This window comes from Lissotriton vulgaris, chromosome 6, assembly GCF_964263255.1.
Source record: "Lissotriton vulgaris chromosome 6, aLisVul1.2, whole genome shotgun sequence".
In the NCBI taxonomy this organism is placed as follows: Eukaryota; Metazoa; Chordata; class Amphibia; order Caudata; family Salamandridae; genus Lissotriton; species Lissotriton vulgaris.
Window position 1 is genome coordinate 19310007 of NC_141694.1, and position 18581 is coordinate 19328587.

The window sequence follows — 18581 nt, forward strand, 5'->3', positions numbered from 1 at the left end:
TATTTGTGTTGTTTCTTTTAACAAAATCTGAAGACATAAAGTACAATTATCTCTACCTTAAAATCAAGGCTAAATTTCATGCTGTTGGTAGTATAGATTCAAAGCTGAATTCAAGATGTGAACCCTGCTGTCCGCACTGTAGATAGAAGGCAGTAGTCAGCAGAGATATCAATGAATGATTTTTGTCACTTATTTTAACAAAATCAGAACACCCAGTACAATTTTCTCTGCATTAAATAAATCAAGGTTGAATTCCCCACTCTCCGTAGTGTACATGCAAAGCTGAATTCAAGTTGTGAACCCTGCTGTCAGCAGTGTAGATCAAAGACAGTAGTTGACACAGACATCGAGGAATGCTTTTTTTGTCACATACTTTAACAAATTCCGAGGACACAGTACAATTGTCTCTTCCTTAAATAAATTGAGACTGACTTCAATGTTGTCTGTAGTGCTGATGCGCCACTGGTATCAAGTGGTGAACTCTGTTGATTGCAGTGTACATTTGAAGGCAGTACTCAGTACAGACATTGAGGAATGTTTTTGTGGTATCATTTAACAAAATTGTCTCTGCCTTACATAAATCAAGGCTAACTTGAATGCTGTCCGTAGTGTAGAATCAGAGCTGAATTCAAGTTGTGAACCCTGCTGTCCGCAGTGTAGATCAAAGGCAGTAGTCGATACACACATTAGTCTGTGGTGCTGGGGCGGAGTTCGCAATGGGCTTGTATTGAGGAGGAACATCGTCATGGCGGCAGCTACGTGGCAGGGTGTGGACCTTCGCTGTGGCAGAGTCTTTTCTCTTTGCAGAAGTAAACCATGCCCAAGGCGTAGGCTTATTACGTTGGATCAGCCTACTCCGCTTCTGCTTCAGGGGGGTAGACAACACAGCTACATGACGAAGATATTCCCCAGAGTCTGAGATAATATGGTTGTGTCCACTGTGCAGTACACTACACGTAGCAATAGTATATGTACACACTAAAACGTGTTTGGTTTGTATAGTGAGTTGTGTATAGCATATCACCGGTAGTATTAGCAGTGTGTGCATTATTGTTGATGTGCAAGTTCCCTCCCTTATACATAGTTGATTGCCACATTTCTGAACATTGAGCTAGTGTGCTGTTGAGAGGATATATTATTTAGAGAAGGTCCGTTGTCCTGTTTTGCGCTGCCTCTGAGATAGTAGAGGGGGAGCGCTCGAGAGGGGTCATTCTTGTGGTGGAGGGGGTAAGTGTTGTGATTTTATTGGGTGTTGGAAGTGCATAATTAGTACCTCTATTACATATTTGTCTTTAGATATGGGTGTGAGTTGGATGTAATTCACACAGTACATAGTCGACGTCCTTACACTAGTTAAATATTGATAAAAATGTGTTAATGGTAAATGGAACCATCACCTGTTTTTTTAGGTAGCATTGTAGATTTGGTTTGTTGTTGAAAGTATGGGAAGTGGTGTTTTTTTGGGGGTTTTTCTCCGGGAACGCCTTGTTTGTATATTATTAACGTTAAATGTGGTTTTGTTTTGTAGCGTTTTCCTTGGAGGAAGAAATAAGTTGAAGAGTGGTAATATTTACAGTTTGTACTACATTGAGAATGGGATGATAATTAAAAAAGATAGAAAAAAACAGATATGCTTAATGAACATTATAATTAGGAATTATCATTTAAAAACCTTTGAAATTCACTGAGAAAACCATATTTTTCAGGCAGGTTATAGTTAGGAATTATTATTTTAAAAACCTTTGAAATTCACTGAAAAAAACATAGGTTTCAGGCAGGTTATAGTTAGAAATTATCATTTAGAAAACCTTAGAAATTAATTGAAAAAAACTATAGGTTTCAGGGGTGTTATAGTTAGCTGGACATTTCACTCATACAAAACCATTGAAATTCCTCCGTTATAGTTAGTTGTACTAACTGTAACTCTTGCACCCGCAATCCACTGGTGATGATGTCACATATTACATCATTCATGACATGGTCAGTGACATCACTGATGACATCTCAAATGACATCACTGATGACATCATCTATGTGACAATCAGATACACCTCATCATACACTAGTATAACCTTTCATCACTCACTGTAAAATACAGAGTATCACATTTGAATCCATTGACACAGCAATACAAGTATCTAAAAACCCACTCGGTGATTCCTAGATCTACATACACATCTAATCAATTACCTATAGATACACTCAACGATCAATGGAACACTATCAAATATACTTATACACCTATATTGACATTACACACCAGGACACATCCTATTCAGTTATGCAGTCACTCTACTCACTTTTGCAAACAATGTATCATATGTACATTTACGCAGCTACACACTTATACAAATAGCACTTTATTTATTCATATAGATAATAACTGATACTTATTGTGTTATGAAATCACTATTACAAGTATACAGTTATCTATACAGTCACTCATGCAATTAATAAGTTTTATGTAAACTTATTTATATACAACAACTGTCACATACACTGCCTTTTATTTTTTCTACTTTGTTTTATATGTACCATTGAGAAATATATTTGCTCATCACCACACCCATATATACACTTCTAATCAATTACCTATAGATACACTCAACGATCAATGGAACACTATCAAATATACTTATACACCTATATTGACATTACACACCAGGACACATCCTATTCAGTTATGCAGTCATTCTACTCACTTTTGCAAACAATGTATCATATGTACATTTACTCAGCTACACACTTATACAAATAGCACTTCATTTATTCATATAGATAATAACTCATACTTAGTGTGTTATGAAATCACTATTACAAGTATACTGTTATATATACAGTCACTCATGCAATTAATAAGTTTTATGTAAACTTATTTATATACAACAACTGTCACATACACTGCCTTTTATTTTTTCTACTTTGTTGTACATGTACCATTGAGAAATATATTTGCTCATCACCACACCCTTAAAGATATTCACTCACCCAAATACCTATTATAACACATAGTCTTAACCTCATATATGTACTGAATTAACTCTCACATATCTTTGGGTAGTCAGATCCCCCACCGAACCACACACGCATTCACTCTCCCATACAAATAATCAGTTAAATAACCAATAACTAATATAGACTTTCACGTACTAGTAACCGGCTGGTGCAGCAGTTTACACAACAACTGACAAAATAATACAGTTATTCACACAGTTTAGTCACTATCCAATATATTTGGCGAGATACTATAAAATAGTCAAGTTATCAGTCAATCACACTACTACTAAATCCTCCCTCAAGATAGGTATATATTCACTGATTCCTTAATGCAGATTGCTATATATATAATATATATTTAAATAACAAACCAAACCACATTGTCAAGTCAAGTCAAGTCAAAAGATTTATATAGCGCGCTACATTCCCATAGGGTCTCAAGGCGCTAGAGGAAGGGTGGGGAATTACTTGTCGAATATCCAAGTTTTAAGTTCACTGGATGATGTCATCAGAGATGTCATCAGTGATGTCATTTGAGATGTCACTGACCATGTCATGAATGATGTAATATGTGACATCATCACCAGTGGATTGTGGGTGCTAGAGTTACAGTTAGTACAACTAACTGTAACTGAGGGATTTCAATGGGTTTGTATGACCTTTGGCAAGCTTAGGGTGTCCTGAGGCAGACACGGTTCCAATTGAGGGTCCAGAGTGGTGGGAGGCATTAGCAGCACCTATAGGGATTACAATAGCAGCCAAATTCTATGTAATACATTTCAAATACCTGCACAAGCATACTATACTAGAGTGAAACGTTTGCACATTAAATGTGACTCCTCACCTATGTGTTTCTGATGCCAAACTCAGGAGGGGGATTTGTTGCACAGTTTGGAGTTGAAATGCCCAAAAGGTGCTTTGAGGGATTGATGGAGGGCATTTGTAATGCGGTCATAGACAAATAAAGTACACTTGATCCCCGTACTGCACTTTTAACTATAATTGATTTTCTTGGTCTCACAAGGTACCAGAAATTCGTACTCAGCTAGGGCCTGATAGTGGTCAAATAAGACGATGTCCATCATTGATGCCCTTCAACCCCACCAAGTGTCTTCAAATGGAAACATGGTCTTGATGACTGCAGGCTGTTGGGAGAGCCTGGAAACAAAGCAAGTGGATGCCCTTTCAAAATTGTAAATGTCAGGGGCTGTCCGGGAGTATGTGGGGAACACAGTTTGGGACTTGGGCAAGGACTGGGAACTCGGTAAAAACTGTACAAAGAAAGAGGAGTACAGCCCTGCCCAGGATCATACAGGGAGTCCGAGGAGAAAAAGAGATCCAAAGGGGAAGCCTGTAGAAGTGAACAATGGGTAAGACTCAGAAAGGAACAGCACTCACGAGGCAATTTAGCATTCAGACTAACTACACCCAGGATGGATGTGCAAGACCTATATATAATACAACATTAACAATAAAGGGGAGTGTGGGGTAAAGCACTCAGGAGCTCCACACGGTAAGACTGAAGCTCAGTAAGTTTCTCACCCACAATTGCTGTTACAGATACTGACTGCAAATACCCACATATAGGATATGCATGCAAAGCCAGGGTATGTGGAGCTTATACCAATGGTGATGTCATAAATGCAACTCAAAGACAATACTCACAGCGAACAAGAAACACCACCTAGGTAGTCAGCTGTGCCTACGGACCCTGGTAATCCAACAGGAACACGCAAGACAGTAACAGCAAGCGGGGTAGAACTATACACTAGCACAATAGACAAGGAGATTGCAAGGAGGAGTGCTTAACAGGAAAGGAAGGAAATCACAGGGCACACTTGGAAGAAAGCAGGTAACAAACATACAAGGCAACAGAAGCAAGACAGCAGAATAGAAGGGTAGCAAACTAGAACTGGAACCAAGGAAATGGGAAGAAAGGTAGGGACTGGAAAAGGATATACAGAAGAGGAGGCTACAAGGGTATACTAGAATAGTGCAGGTTAAGGAATCAAGAAAACAAAATAGCAAAGAAAGCAATGCTGGAGCAGGAACAAGAATTAGGCTAAGGCTCAACAATCAAGGTAGCACTGCAGGCAGTGCTGGTTCAGGAACAGGGAATTACTATAGCTTCAAGGAATCAAGGCAGCACTACAGGCAGTACTGGTTCAAGGAAACCCGGACAGCTCAGGAAACAAGGAGTCAAGAGAGCACTGTAAGCAGTGCAAATCAGGAACAAGAAAATAGATGAAGCCCAGGAACAGGAACAAAGAATACTATAGCTCAGGAACTCAAAAAACAAGGTAGCACTGCAGGCAGTGCTAATTCAGGCACGAGGAATAGCTATAGCTCAGGGCGGACTGGAAACAAGGATCGGTCTCACCGGTAAACAGCTACAATGACAATAATTGGCCTGAAGGGAGCCGGGGCTTCTAAGATCTCACAGTAATCACATGCAGCAAGTGTGAGCAGCCTAGCAGCAGCCAGCCACAGGTGAGCTGAATTCCTCCACCCATCCTTGGTCTGCAGGGGTGGAGACAAAGCAGTGAGCAGGGAATTCTGGGTAATGGAGTTTCAGGCATGAGTAGGCTGGCTTCAAGTATTAGGAGGCTGGCTTTCACAGAAACCGGCAAGGATTGGGAATGGATGTCAGATCCCAATAAGTGTTCAAATGGCTGGAAGTCAGGATATGCATGCAGGGGAGGGTCTGGAAGCTTATTAGAAGACTGGAAAGTCCCACTATGTGGCCCCCTGGTGGTGGGTACAAGAGCACAGGGAGCAAATTGTGACTGTAAAAGTCTTGGGACTTGAGCCCAAGATTGGATTTTTGATAACCTTTCCTCCTCAAATAATCTATGCAGTAGTCAACACTGTGCAAAGCAGATACTGCTATACATGACTGATACTTAAGGTATATATTGCAAAGACACGGGAGACCTTTATTTGTTGAGTTTAATGATTATATTCATATTCCTAATAATTGCTTTCAATATACTTTACAAGGAGCCGATTTTAGAAAACCTCCTTTTCGGTTCTGTATTCCGTTGCTATGTTCTTCAAATAAATAAAAATACATTTATTTAAAAAATCCAATCATAGCAACCAGATATATGTATTTTTAAAGTTTTTAAGTGAAGCAGCTCTAAGAAAAGCACAACATATATAGGTGTGGTTAACTGCGAACAATGCCCCAGGTTGAGGTGGATCCTGATGTACAGAACACCAGATAAAAGTATTGATTGATTCAGATTAATTAACAAGCCCCTTGCAGAACCGGTATGTCACTTTTCCCTTTGTACTTACATCCTGATTACAAGTTGTATGGTATGGATTAACAGTAAAATCACATGAAATGTTATCATTATGAGGGTCTGCACCATACCTGTGCAGTTATGAGTAAAACCCCATGGAATGTGGAATTACCATGTGGGACCACTTTTTATATTTGTAAAAACCAAATATTATTTCTAAAATCATTTACCACCTGCTCTAAGTGCTAGGGGTAGGAGAAGTAGGAGAGAGAAGGTTTTGTATGGTAGGTGGCAGCACTCAAGGGTTCCCTGTCAAAAATAAATGGGGTATAAAGTGCTGCTGCTTCTGCCGCCAAAGCCATGTTTGATTACTCCAGCCGGTAGTTTCAAGCAAAACTGGTTGTGGAAAAATCTACCTATTCGGAATTAGGTGGAACAAAATTAAGTGACTCAAATTCAGAACTATAGTGTTTTTTCTGGAAGTAGATCTCCTGCTACTGGGCAATGTTGAACACTGTAACCGACATAGTCATCTTGTAGTTGGATGCACCTTTGGCCAGGGCCCTCGGTTTCAGTAGGAAAAGTTCTAAGCTGGAAGATTCACATTTTGTGGCTGCTAACGCCTGCTCATCGACCAGATACTTTAAGTACCTTTTACCAGTCAATGTTTCTATATTAGGATTCAGTCTCCATTTTTGGAACTCAAGCCAGATAGGTTAGCTACAACGGTCTGCTGAATCCTTCTTTTGAGTGGCAAAAATCTTTGAGCAGGACCGACTTGATTTTGTTGCTCTCCATGATTTTGGGTTATCAGATTGCCTTGGTGTTTGATGATTCGTGATTCGTGGTTAGTGGTTGGTGGTTCATGCTTGATGGTTAGTCCCAATCCTCCTGAGGTTGAAACATTTCCATGTTTCAAGTTTATTCCTCTTGGTCACATCTAAAGTCCCAGGACCTCATAGGCAGCACTTAGGGGCTAGGACTCACTCAAGCAGAGACCACCAGCACAGTCCAGTTGGGGTCCACCTGCCATTGCTCAACAGGTCCCTTCCAGGAAAATACTTTTGCACCCTGTTTTGTGCCATTCGGGAGGTGAAACAACTGACCCTTGAAGTCCACTTCTCAATCCTCTGTAAGGTGGAAGCAGGTCATACCCCTCATAACTCCTTACAGATTACAGACAGCACACATCTTCCTCTTCTGTTCTTCCCCAGGTCCAGAGGTGGTCAGAAATGCTGGGAATGAGGTGGCACATGTGTGCTGTCTACTAGCCAGTGGGTGTAGATGACTCCCTGACCAATGGGAAGAAAGATCCTTAGGGTAAACCTTCCCCCTTTTACCGCACATTATGTTTGCTTTACTGCAAACTATCTAACAGTATACACCTTCTACAGAAAATTAGGGTTGCAGAACCCTTCTCTCATTGGAGAAGACTTGTGGCCCACCAACTGGTGAGTCCAGGATAATAAGTAGCCTCCACCTAACTAACTACAGTAAACTGGTTCTGGGACCATCCTCTACTGTGAATTGGGTCAGGGGAGGCTTGAATAAATTGTGGGATCAAAAGGCCCCTCTACTCCAGGCCTCACTTTACAATAAACAATGAATTAACACACCTCTTCCTGGTTGCTTTCAAGTTGATGTAGCATGGACCCTACCTGACATGAGCTAATGATGCTTTGGGCACAGCTTTACATCTACTCAAGGGAAGAAGAATTGGCTGGGAGCGAAGCCCAAGCAGTCTAATTCCAATAATCCTACTAAAGCTTTAGCCAAGAAATTGTGACTTTTTAAAAGTCACATTTACTGAATATTTGTCAAAAATCCGATTTCACCCTTGAATTGACCATTTTGTGTAAATATCAAAACAGTGGTTGAATGAACTCTGGAGTTTTTTCTAAAGCAGTGATACAAAATGAGCTTTACATATTGACAAGGCCATAGTACATATACAGTGAAAATAGCTTTTGGAGGCTAGACACTGCAGCCATGTCAACCTTTAATTTCTATGTGTTCCACTTTTCAGTTTTAAGCACCTTGCCTGGAAGGCTGCAATGCTTAAGTAGGGGTGACTTATTTAGTACATAAAAATACATGTTTCACCTGTCAATATGGGTATATTTTGATACATTCAGCTGCAGGTTTCTAAGCTACAGTGGTCTAGCTATGCCTGTCAGCCTGAAACAATGTTTTCCTGGTCAGCCTAGTTTATTGCATAACACATGCTACAATTCACTGGTAGCAAATTTGTCATGTTTTAAGACATCAGGAAGATGCACTGGATAGCAGTGCCCCAGAGTACAGAATTCAAATACTAGTAACATCAGTTAAAAAAAGAGGTGATCACACATAAGAAAGTTAATGATTTTATTTTATTATTTGTGCAAAGTGGATGAAATTACACTTGATACCAACCTTTAGTTCAAAAAAGCAAAGTCTGATTCTGAGAAGTTAAAAATCAACAAAGATACACAAAATTAGAGAATGGATGTACAAAATGTTTTATATAGCAACACTGGATGAGATTTAATTTAAGACAAGAAGTAAAAAAAATTGCTTTAAAGATATTTTGGCAAATTTCCTTGCGCTATATTGTGCATAAGTTATGACTCAAAAGTTTTATTATAGCCTTTGAGCCCGATGTAGCGGGCTCTACCAGCCATTCAAAGTCTGGTCCCTTGCTAAAGGCCCTCGCCTTTGGCTCAGGCCTTTAACAAGGGAGCTGGCCTTTAATGGTCAGCAGAGCCCGCTACAAAGGCTCTAAGGCTATTAGAGCAATCAGCCCCCAGAGAGCAGAATATTCTAATTTCAAAACAAAGGCCTCACGGAGCCTGAAGGGGTTTAAATCCCCTTGGTCTCGAGAAGCTTTTGTTCACAGAAACAGCTGTGAAAAGAAATAAATATATTGGAATGTTACTCTCCGGGCTTCAAACATCCAGTAGAAGCCAGGAGCACTCCATTGCCTTTAATGGAGCTATCAACATTCCAATGTTCCCCTAGTATATATATGTTGTATGTTCTTTTAACTTGTCTGTACAATAATTGGTCCATGTACACTATATTGCCTATGAAATACACTGTATTATATAAACTTTCCTGAAAATTATGTCCTAAAATTCAAGTTGTTAATCAAATAGACAAACTAGGAGTAGTTGGTGTCAATGGACTGATCTATACTATTCTGTTTTTTGATAGTATGTGTAGGTTTTTATAAAATTAATAACAACATGTTATTACCTTTTCTTTCTCTCCTTCTCGACGTTACCCATTTTCAGCTCTGAGCCCTCTGCGAACAACAATTGCGACTTTAGGGAAAGGTTTCTCTGGCAATGCCTTCACGGTCCTCTACCTGTACACCGCTGAGCTCTACCCTACTGTCCTCAGGTATTGCTAAGCATTGTATACTGACATTCGTGATTGATAATTTGGGAAAACACCAACACCAAGAAAATATAAAAGATTAAAGTTATCCTCAATGTCTAGTAGTATTTTTATCTGGGCTGTATTGAGAATCTGCATGTTGTGCTGGGTCTAGTTCATGATTCCATCCATGTGCGAAGTTGGCAAGGTTTCTGCCAATCAACCAGATGATCATGCCATAAATCTTACAAATAAAGGGCCTCTTTTACAATATTCTGATACAAGGGAACACTTCAAAGCTTACTGCTGCACTGCAGTGCGTCAAAAGAAAAGGGGACAAATTTGCTGTAACTACAAGATATGGCGCATTCCTGTCCTTTTCCCCGTGCGGTTGTGCACAATGGGCTGTCATGTACCAACGCAGGTGCCCTTGCACCATGGTGCAAGGGTGTCAGCATTGTAGGGGTGATTGTTCAGAATGTAGCACACACAGAAAAAGGAAAAAAGAAGAGAAATAGAGGTATTTTGCCTTGTTATGCCTCCCTTACAACTCCCCTATGGAGGTGTAGGAATCTGCCCCATTTCGAGGTTTACAAAACCTTGTAAATCTAGGAATGCATAAGGTTAGTGGCAACTGCAATAGTCACAGGTATAATCATATATTCTAAAGATTCGAGTTACAATGAGTAGTATTTAAATGTACATGAAAAAAGGGTTGTCAAAGATAGGGGCATGTGATCCTGTATTAGAGCAGGATTTATCCAGTTTCACAATCTCTCAGCGCTCAGGCCTGAGGCTTTTTTAACACTGTATATCTTAAGTCAAGAAAACAGATAGGGTGGAAATTACTGATTTTTGCAAGGAATAGTGGTAACTTTAAAACAACAGGTTGTTTTTTTTATATATGAGGTGTGCTTGGCTGGAGATTTATGCATTGTGGATCACAGCACACATGACAAATTTATGATGAATATGTCACTCATGATTGATGAGAAACAAACTGCAAAGTGCATGAGAGAAGGTAATAGTTTATATCCTAATTATGGAATCTCTACGTATGTTGTTTATTTTGGTAGTCACTATCTTGCCACAATAGGTTTGAATTTGAAGTTATAGTATAAATGACAAACATTAAAGTCTGGGCCCGAAGTATACTGATCGATATCACCGTGGCCATCTTCTCTTTGTATTTCCTATGGCAATGGACTCATGGTAACACTGATCTCCCCATCCTTCTCTGCAGCTTTACAAAACCTCCCAGACATAGGCTAAGGCAACCACCAAGTAAATAAGGTAACCTCCATGAATCAATTTCAGGACACTTACCAGCAACTCAGATTAGGGTCTTCCACTGTTCCCTACCCATCAAAATCAAATGCCCTGAGAATGAGGTTCCCAGGGCCCATAAGGTTATGGTGGTACCATATACCATATCCCTTTTAAAATTAATAATATGACTGCAGGGTTTGGATCCCAAGGGCATTTCCAGGCTCGGGCAGGAGAGCAGCATGCCTCTCTCCCTCAGACTTTATGCATCGGCCACAGGGGATGGGGTTTCCAGGTCCACAAAAGTGCTTGGAAAGGAAGGTAAAATGCTGCATTCTGCTTATTTAAAACTTCAGCCCTGAGGGATGGCATTCCTGGGCCTCAACAAGGCTCAGGGGATCCACACTCTCCCTGGGTAAAAATTAGTTCTGGGAATGGTGTTATTAGAAAGATTCCTGTCATTTGATAATTTTATACTAAACATAGAAGACTGTGCATTAGGTTCTAGGATATGTGTGCGTCATAGTTTTGCTAGAAAAGATGAGCTAGCTGTAAAGGTTTCACCACAGTATGAAGGAAACAGGTAGTATGTACTTTAGCACCTTCAGACCGTGAAATATTAGGCAGTGTTTTTTGACAACTGTTTCATAGAGTGTACACTGTTTCCAATAGTTGATTTTGAATACTGTTGTATTTATCATGAGAGTTTCACTGCCTGCAACAGTTTGAAACACAATAAACTTTTGCCAGAGAGAACAAAAATGTTTACAGTGCCCACTTTGCTGCTGATATCAACTTTATTTCTTAGTATGCATTCATTGAATGCCACAGGTATAATACAGAGTAATGCCTTATTTACGGGCTACTTTCTTTTAAACTGGCATTCAGTATTTTCGTCTTCTCTCAATAACTGTGTAGGGATTGAAGATTGTAGTGAATGATGGTTTCCCAAATATGTGTGGTCAATTCTTAATGTGATTTATTCTATATATAAAAGGTATGCTTTAGGCTTAGTGTTCGTATAATGCTTGCTTTTAACACCTAAGTGAGTTGTATCTGTGGTTGAAGTAGTAATGGCTGATATTTTGGAATTACTTTCAGGGCTCTAGTGTCATAGTCATTTATAAAACACTATGTAGAAAAATGAAGTTTGAATGATGTCATCAGTGATGTTATTAATGATGTAATTTGAGATGTCATAAGTGATGTTATAAATCATGTTGTAGAACATGCCATGAATATTATCATATATGAGGTCCTTAGCATAGCATTGCATGGTCGGGGGTGAAATTCACCTAATGTTATATGAAGCTTTTTTTCAGTGAATTTCTAATTCATTTAAAACAAAATAAATATTTTTATCACATTTTACTATAATGTTACTTTAACCTTTGTTTTTTTCAGTGAATTTCTATTTTTTTTTTAAAGTTTAAAAAAGAAATGTATGTATATATATATTAGTGGTGGGCGGAATTTGCGTAGTTGCGCTATGCAAAGCTCCGCAAAATTGCAAAAGATCTCTGCCGAGCACGCAGAGTTCCGCAAATACGCGGAATTGCTTGATCTGCCCATTCGCAATGCTTTCTTCCTGTTCGCGAACTCTGTTTGCGTGCTCGGGGAGAAATATCTTGCGAACGCGCATTTTGAAAGCGCGAACAAGCAAAACATTCTGCGAAGCCGTGGATCGCGGAATTTTGGGCAATTTCACGTTCTCCACTGAACACAAATTTACTCAAATTCCGCAAATTACACATGCAGACTGGAGTTTACCACCCAGGCCTAATATATATGGTAGAATACCTGAATACTACATCCTGTGTGCAAACGTTATTCTGAAAGGTAATTGCGTTTGTATTGCAACTTAAAAGGAAAGAGTGCACACTTTGCAAAATGTTTCTAAAACAGGATGTTTGAGTATTAAACAGAGTAATATAACAACATTTGGGTTGAGATTGCCTGTCTCCTAAGTTCTTCTGTCTCTCATATTGAGTCATTTTCCCAGCAAGTTAATTGTTATTGTAATAGCATATTTTTTCTAGCCTTCGTATGTGTTTTTACACAAAAGTTGTATCTATAATTCAAAAAGAGAATAATCAGTTTTTAATGTTGTATAGTTTTAACTTTGAATATGTAAAACAGATTTTTTAAGTGACTGATTACTCACTAGAGTTCTCTATTTTGTTTTAATCTACTGTTTAGAGTTATTTTTCAAATGCTTAGTATTTATTGTTAATCTATAATGCGAGAGTCATTAAAATGTGGTTGTATATTCATTTTTATTTTTATTAAAGTTGGTGACTCTCGCGAGATGCTCGCGGGAGTCAGACACACAATCTCCTGTGTGGACTCTGAGAGAGATATACTCTCTGGTTGATGCTCATGACCCTCTTGGGTGCATTTCGGATTATGTTAACACCTTGGCTGCTAGAGGTTTTCCCCTGCGGCGCTGCATTCTCTGATTTCCCATTATTCATAACATAACATAACATAACATGTGTATTTGTAAAGCGCACGTTCACCCAGCGGTTTCTTGGCGCTGAATAACAGATGTTTATTGTTACCCAACTCAATGGTACTCATTTTATCGACCTCAGATGGATGAAAGGCTGAGTGGACCCGCCGGGATTTGAACCTGTGACCATGAGGTCGAACACAGGCCCCTGCAGTGGACGCATTAGTCCACTGAGCCACCAGACCCAGCTCAGCTCGTCATAAGCACACGACCACTGTACTGCATGACGAGCTGAGCTCATCATGAGCAGCGAAGGGGTTAAGAACAGTGTGTTACTCTAACTGTGATCAAAGTAACATATTAACATAGTAGAGAAGCTGCTTATTTTAGTAAAATTTATTATTATTTGTTCCATTGAATACATAAAGCAATAATATTTTTAAGATTTCATGAGTCGCTCGTGTTTGAACTCCAAGTGTGCTATACTTCCTATTCAGCTCTTGTGAGCACAAGCTCATGCATGTGGAATTAAGTTAATACCAGTGTTTTCTTGTAATTCAGAACAAATTTAGGTATTAGAGATATTGATTAGCTAGGGAACTTTCATTATGAATTGTTCCATGAAATATATAATCTGATGTCTTTATCAGATGCTGATGAGGAGCCAGTGACAGCTGCACCAGCCCAGCCACCTCAGATCCCTAAGGAATCCTTGGTATGGCAGTTCTTTGAAATGTGGCCAGGTGGCAAGACGGTTTCTGCAAAGTATGTAATCTCTGAATTTTCCAAGAAGTAGTTCATCCTGGAGATCAGACATAAGCAGTATAGTATGAGTACGACAGGCATGGGGAGGCACCCCAGATCAATGCATCCATGAAGAATTGCTCAGGCAGAACTGGCTCATTCTGTAGAGCTAGACAACTCTTCAGTGGCTTCCACATCATTTGCTCCAGGAGATACTGTGCCTGCACACAAAGTAAGTGCAGCAGCGTGATTATCTTTATAAAGCACTTTTTTGCTGCTTATGTAAGCAGATAATTATTTCATCAGAGACAAACAGGTACAACCTGTAGAAGGTTGTCCAAGATCACAAGTGCCCACCAAAGCAGTATTTTTCAGTGTTTTTAACAGTGTTTTCCCAAATTTTCGCCTTTTTGTTTTTTCAAGGAGATGTTGAAGTTTGTTTCACACTTCAAGTTGCAAGTCTTACCATATTAAAAACATTTTTACAGTACAAAAAATAATAAGAATGTTGGAAAACACAAAAACTGTTATAGTTTTTGTACATAACACAACCAGCTCTTTTTGGAGCTACCCTATAGTTTCATTTTATCTGTTATGTGTACTGTTTTCCTTTTTTTCTTTTCTCAAAACCTCTTGTGAGAGCCAGACAAGCACACCATCATCAGCTGCTCTCCCAAACCTGCACAAACTTATTAATGACTCACCTGAGGCTCTCACTGGATCGTGGCTCAATTTGAAAATCACCCAATAGAAAACCTCCCCCTGTTTAACATGTAACTGTGCACTATACAAACAAAAGTTGATCTTAACCTAGCCTACTTTTCTAACTGCCATAAATCTATCAATTACATTTATATTTTTGCCTCCCTCCCATTCTTTTTTTTGTAAGTCCATATGACATCTGAAGCCTACTCATTCTGCTAAGCACTTCCCTTGTGGCTGGCATCGCCATACAGCTCCTTGGTTTGCCTTTGGATTTTGGGACATAGCGTCATCCACTGGGCTAAAGAATATACCATTAATTGTGGTATTGAAAAGAATAGTGGATTTCCAAGCTTGCACATCACGATGATTGGTCATAGAGGTATCTATTGTTATAAAGGTTTGAGAGCATTTTGGATTGTGAGCACCCAGACCTGATGATACTGCACTGTGGTGGCTGTGACCAAGGCACAATCACAGGGGCTGTGCTTGAAATCCAAATGAAGATGACATTTTCACAATTGATGTCTCTCTTTCCTCACATTGCCTTTGTATATTCTAATATATGACAAAGGCAAAAATGGCAATGGTGCGAAGACTTTTGTCTTAAAATTGAGATGTCTGGGAGGCATGTTATTAAACACAATGTCTGCATTTCTTCATGACCATATATTATAAGAACATCCAGTTTGATATGCCAGGACTCTATAGAGGGGATGAAGTGCAGTTCACTGCAGAAGGGAATAAAATCTTCCTTAATAACATCAATGAAGGCATCTAGTTCTGTGTAACTGAACATTGCACGCTATAAACTCAAAGGCTCTTTCCAGAGCCACCCATTTGCAATATTATGTGATTCTTTCATATAATAACTCCCTTTTCTTTGCATATTGGCACTCATGAGAGTCTTGCGAGAGTATCAGCACTCAAAGACCTGCCTCCACCTGTTTATTTGTCTGTCTCTTGTGAGAATCTCATCAGCTCAAACACTTAGCATATGTCTCATAGATAACTGCCCTGTATTGTTGGGTCTGGGTAGTAGAGTATGCAAACAGATAAGCCTCTCTGCTGAGACTTCTCTCTTCAGGCAGAGCTTCTCTAACCCTCTCTACGTTTTTACAATCCAACAAGAGTATTTCAAGATCGTACATTTTTGGGAGGAGATGGAACTTACACTCTCTGGGGCCGATTCACAGAACTAATCTGAGATAAAATCCTACACTTACTACTTTTGGTATTGACAGAAGACGTTTAGTAGTAGTAAAGTTAGATTTTGTCTTAAGTTAGGATTTTGTCTTAAGTTAGGATTTCGTCTCAAAACCAAAATTTAAGACAAACTTAAGTTTAACTTAAGACAAAATCCTAACTTAAAACAAAATCCTAACTTAAAACAAAATCCTAACTTCTCAGGTGATCAGTATGTATAGTAGTTTGTGGTGAGGGACTGACCTCTCTGCTGAGACTTCTCTCTCTGATGAACAGTGTGCATAATAGGGTTAGGGGAGAGACTAGTCTCTCAACTCAGACCTCTCTCTGGGCTGATGGGTGTATAAAGTAGGGTGTGTGGAGGGACTGGCCTTTCTTCTGAGACATCTCTTAAGTGACAAACATGTGTAGTAGGATGTGGAGAGGTACTAGAATGCGAGAAGGGATTGAGCTCTCCGCTAAGCTCTCTGTCTGTAATGACGAGTTTGCATAATAGGATGATGAGATAGACTATCCTCTCTACTGAGACCTCTCTCTGTGTTGACAGGTGTGCGAAGTAGTGTGTGCGAAGGGACTACCCTTTCTTTCTCTGGGATGATGGGTATGTGCTGTAGAGGGTGTTGAGAGACTGGACTGTCCTCTGAGACTTCTGTCATGGATGACGAGTGAGAATAGTACAGTTATTGGAGGGACTGGCCTCTCTGATGAGACTCTTCTCTTGAATGACTGATGTTTATAGTACAGTGCAGGGACTGACTGGCCTCTACACTGACAATTGTACTCATACCTCTCCCCACAGTGATGGTTATGCATAGTAGGGTGTGGGGATGTGCTGGTGTCTTTGCTGACTCTGCTTTCTTGGATGACAGGTATGCATAGTAGAGTCTGTGGAGACCCTGTCCGTTATCCTGTGACCTATCTCTTGGATGATGGGTGCGTATAGAAGTGTATGATGATGGGCTTACCTGTCTGCTCACCCCTCTATGAAGGGTGACAGATGTACAACTTGGTTGTGGGGAAGAAATTATCTTTGTGCTGAGAAGTCTGACTTGGATGACAAGCATAGAATCTAGGCTATGGAGAGAGAGTGCCCTGTCAGGAAAGACCGCTCCCCAGAATAGCACATGTGTGTAGTAGACTGTGGCTAGAGACTGCTCTCTTTACCTCTACCTCTCATTTTGGTGATGAATGTGCACGATAGGGTATACAAATGGAGTATCCTCTTTCCTGGGAACTGTTACTTGTTGGATTGAATGTGGGAACACCCTCAACTCTCTTGGACCTTTCGATATGGAAACAGGCATGCATAATAGGGTGCACACAGGGATAGACCTCTGCTGAAATATTCTCTCCAGAGTAACACGCGTATAATGTAACATATGCTAAAGAACTGCCCTCTCCACAATCACAGCTGCTAGCAGTGTGTAGTAGAGTTTGTGGCTGCAGTGCTAAAACCTCTCTCTTCTCAATGAGAGGTCAGTATACTGCAGTGTGGACAAGGAATGATCTCTCAACTGAGATTTCACTGTTGACAAGTCACCATAGTTGGGTACTCAAACAATCTCATGCCAATCTCAGGCGGACTCAGAGAGTACCTAGTGGCGGTAAAGAGATGGATGTCTTCATCATCCCTCAAACGAAATGGAGACAAAACAGATCTGGTGCTCCTGGGCTCCTCCGACCCCAGTTTCTTCAATTTACTATGGCCCCCCTGTCTAGGCACCCCTCCGACACCTAAGGACAACATCAAGAGCCTCGGGTTGTGGCTAGACAGTTCCCTCTCATTCAACATCCAGGCCACAAAACTCTCGGCTACCTGTTTTGGCCTCCTTAGAATGTTAAAAAACATTCTCCCAATTCTACCCTTGGAAGCTAAGCAGGTAGTTATTCAGGCCCTGATACAGTCTCGTTCTTGACCTCAACAACGTTTTTTATCTCGGCGCTCCAGACTACACCCTACGCAGACTTCAGACAGTGCAGAACTGTGCGGCTTGCACACTGCTCCAGCTTTCTTGCAGGCAATCAGTAAGAGCTGGACTGATCAGCCTGCACTGGCTGCCAGTGCGTCAGCGAATTCTCTTCAAGGCCATGTGTATCGCCCATCAGGCCTTCTGGGACACAGGCCCTATGATCACCCGCGACTTAGTCACCCACTATCATCCCAGCAGAAACCTCCACTAGAGCCAGGCCTTTATGGCCTCGACCCCAAGAATAAAAAAGACCAGGTCTGTCCGCAGGACGTTCACCTACAATGCATCCAAGACCTGGAACTCCCTCCCCCTCCATCTCAGAGCTAACCCCAACCTCTCCTCATTCCGCAAGCAGTTAAAAACATTCTTGTTTCACTCTCCTCAGTAATCTCCTTTTCTGATTACCCATCCCTTCAGGCCACCTCTACTGGTTCCTTAGCGCTTGGACCCCACCCGGGCAACAATTCGCGCTCTACAAATTTACCAAATACAAAATACAAATACAATACTGTTAAAAAATCACTGTAGCATAATATATGTGCATAGAAACCATATAAATACATATTAACATGGGGGAGCACTTCAGCACTCCCTGAAGATGGAACTACCAGTTATAGTCAACATTACAATAGTGTA

At 40.3% G+C, this 18581-nt stretch overlaps 1 protein-coding gene across 1 annotated transcript in view; it reads left to right on the forward strand.

Moving 5' to 3' along the window:
- The window catches only part of LOC147706711 (solute carrier family 22 member 7-like), a 306523-nt gene that overhangs the window by 216771 nt on the left and 71171 nt on the right, over positions 1 to 18581 (forward strand). Inside the window, exon 9 of the mRNA XM_086925851.1 lies at positions 9521 to 9629. Within this exon, the coding sequence (XP_086781977.1) occupies positions 9521 to 9629 (109 nt within the window). The remainder of the gene's footprint in view (positions 1 to 9520; positions 9630 to 18581) is intronic.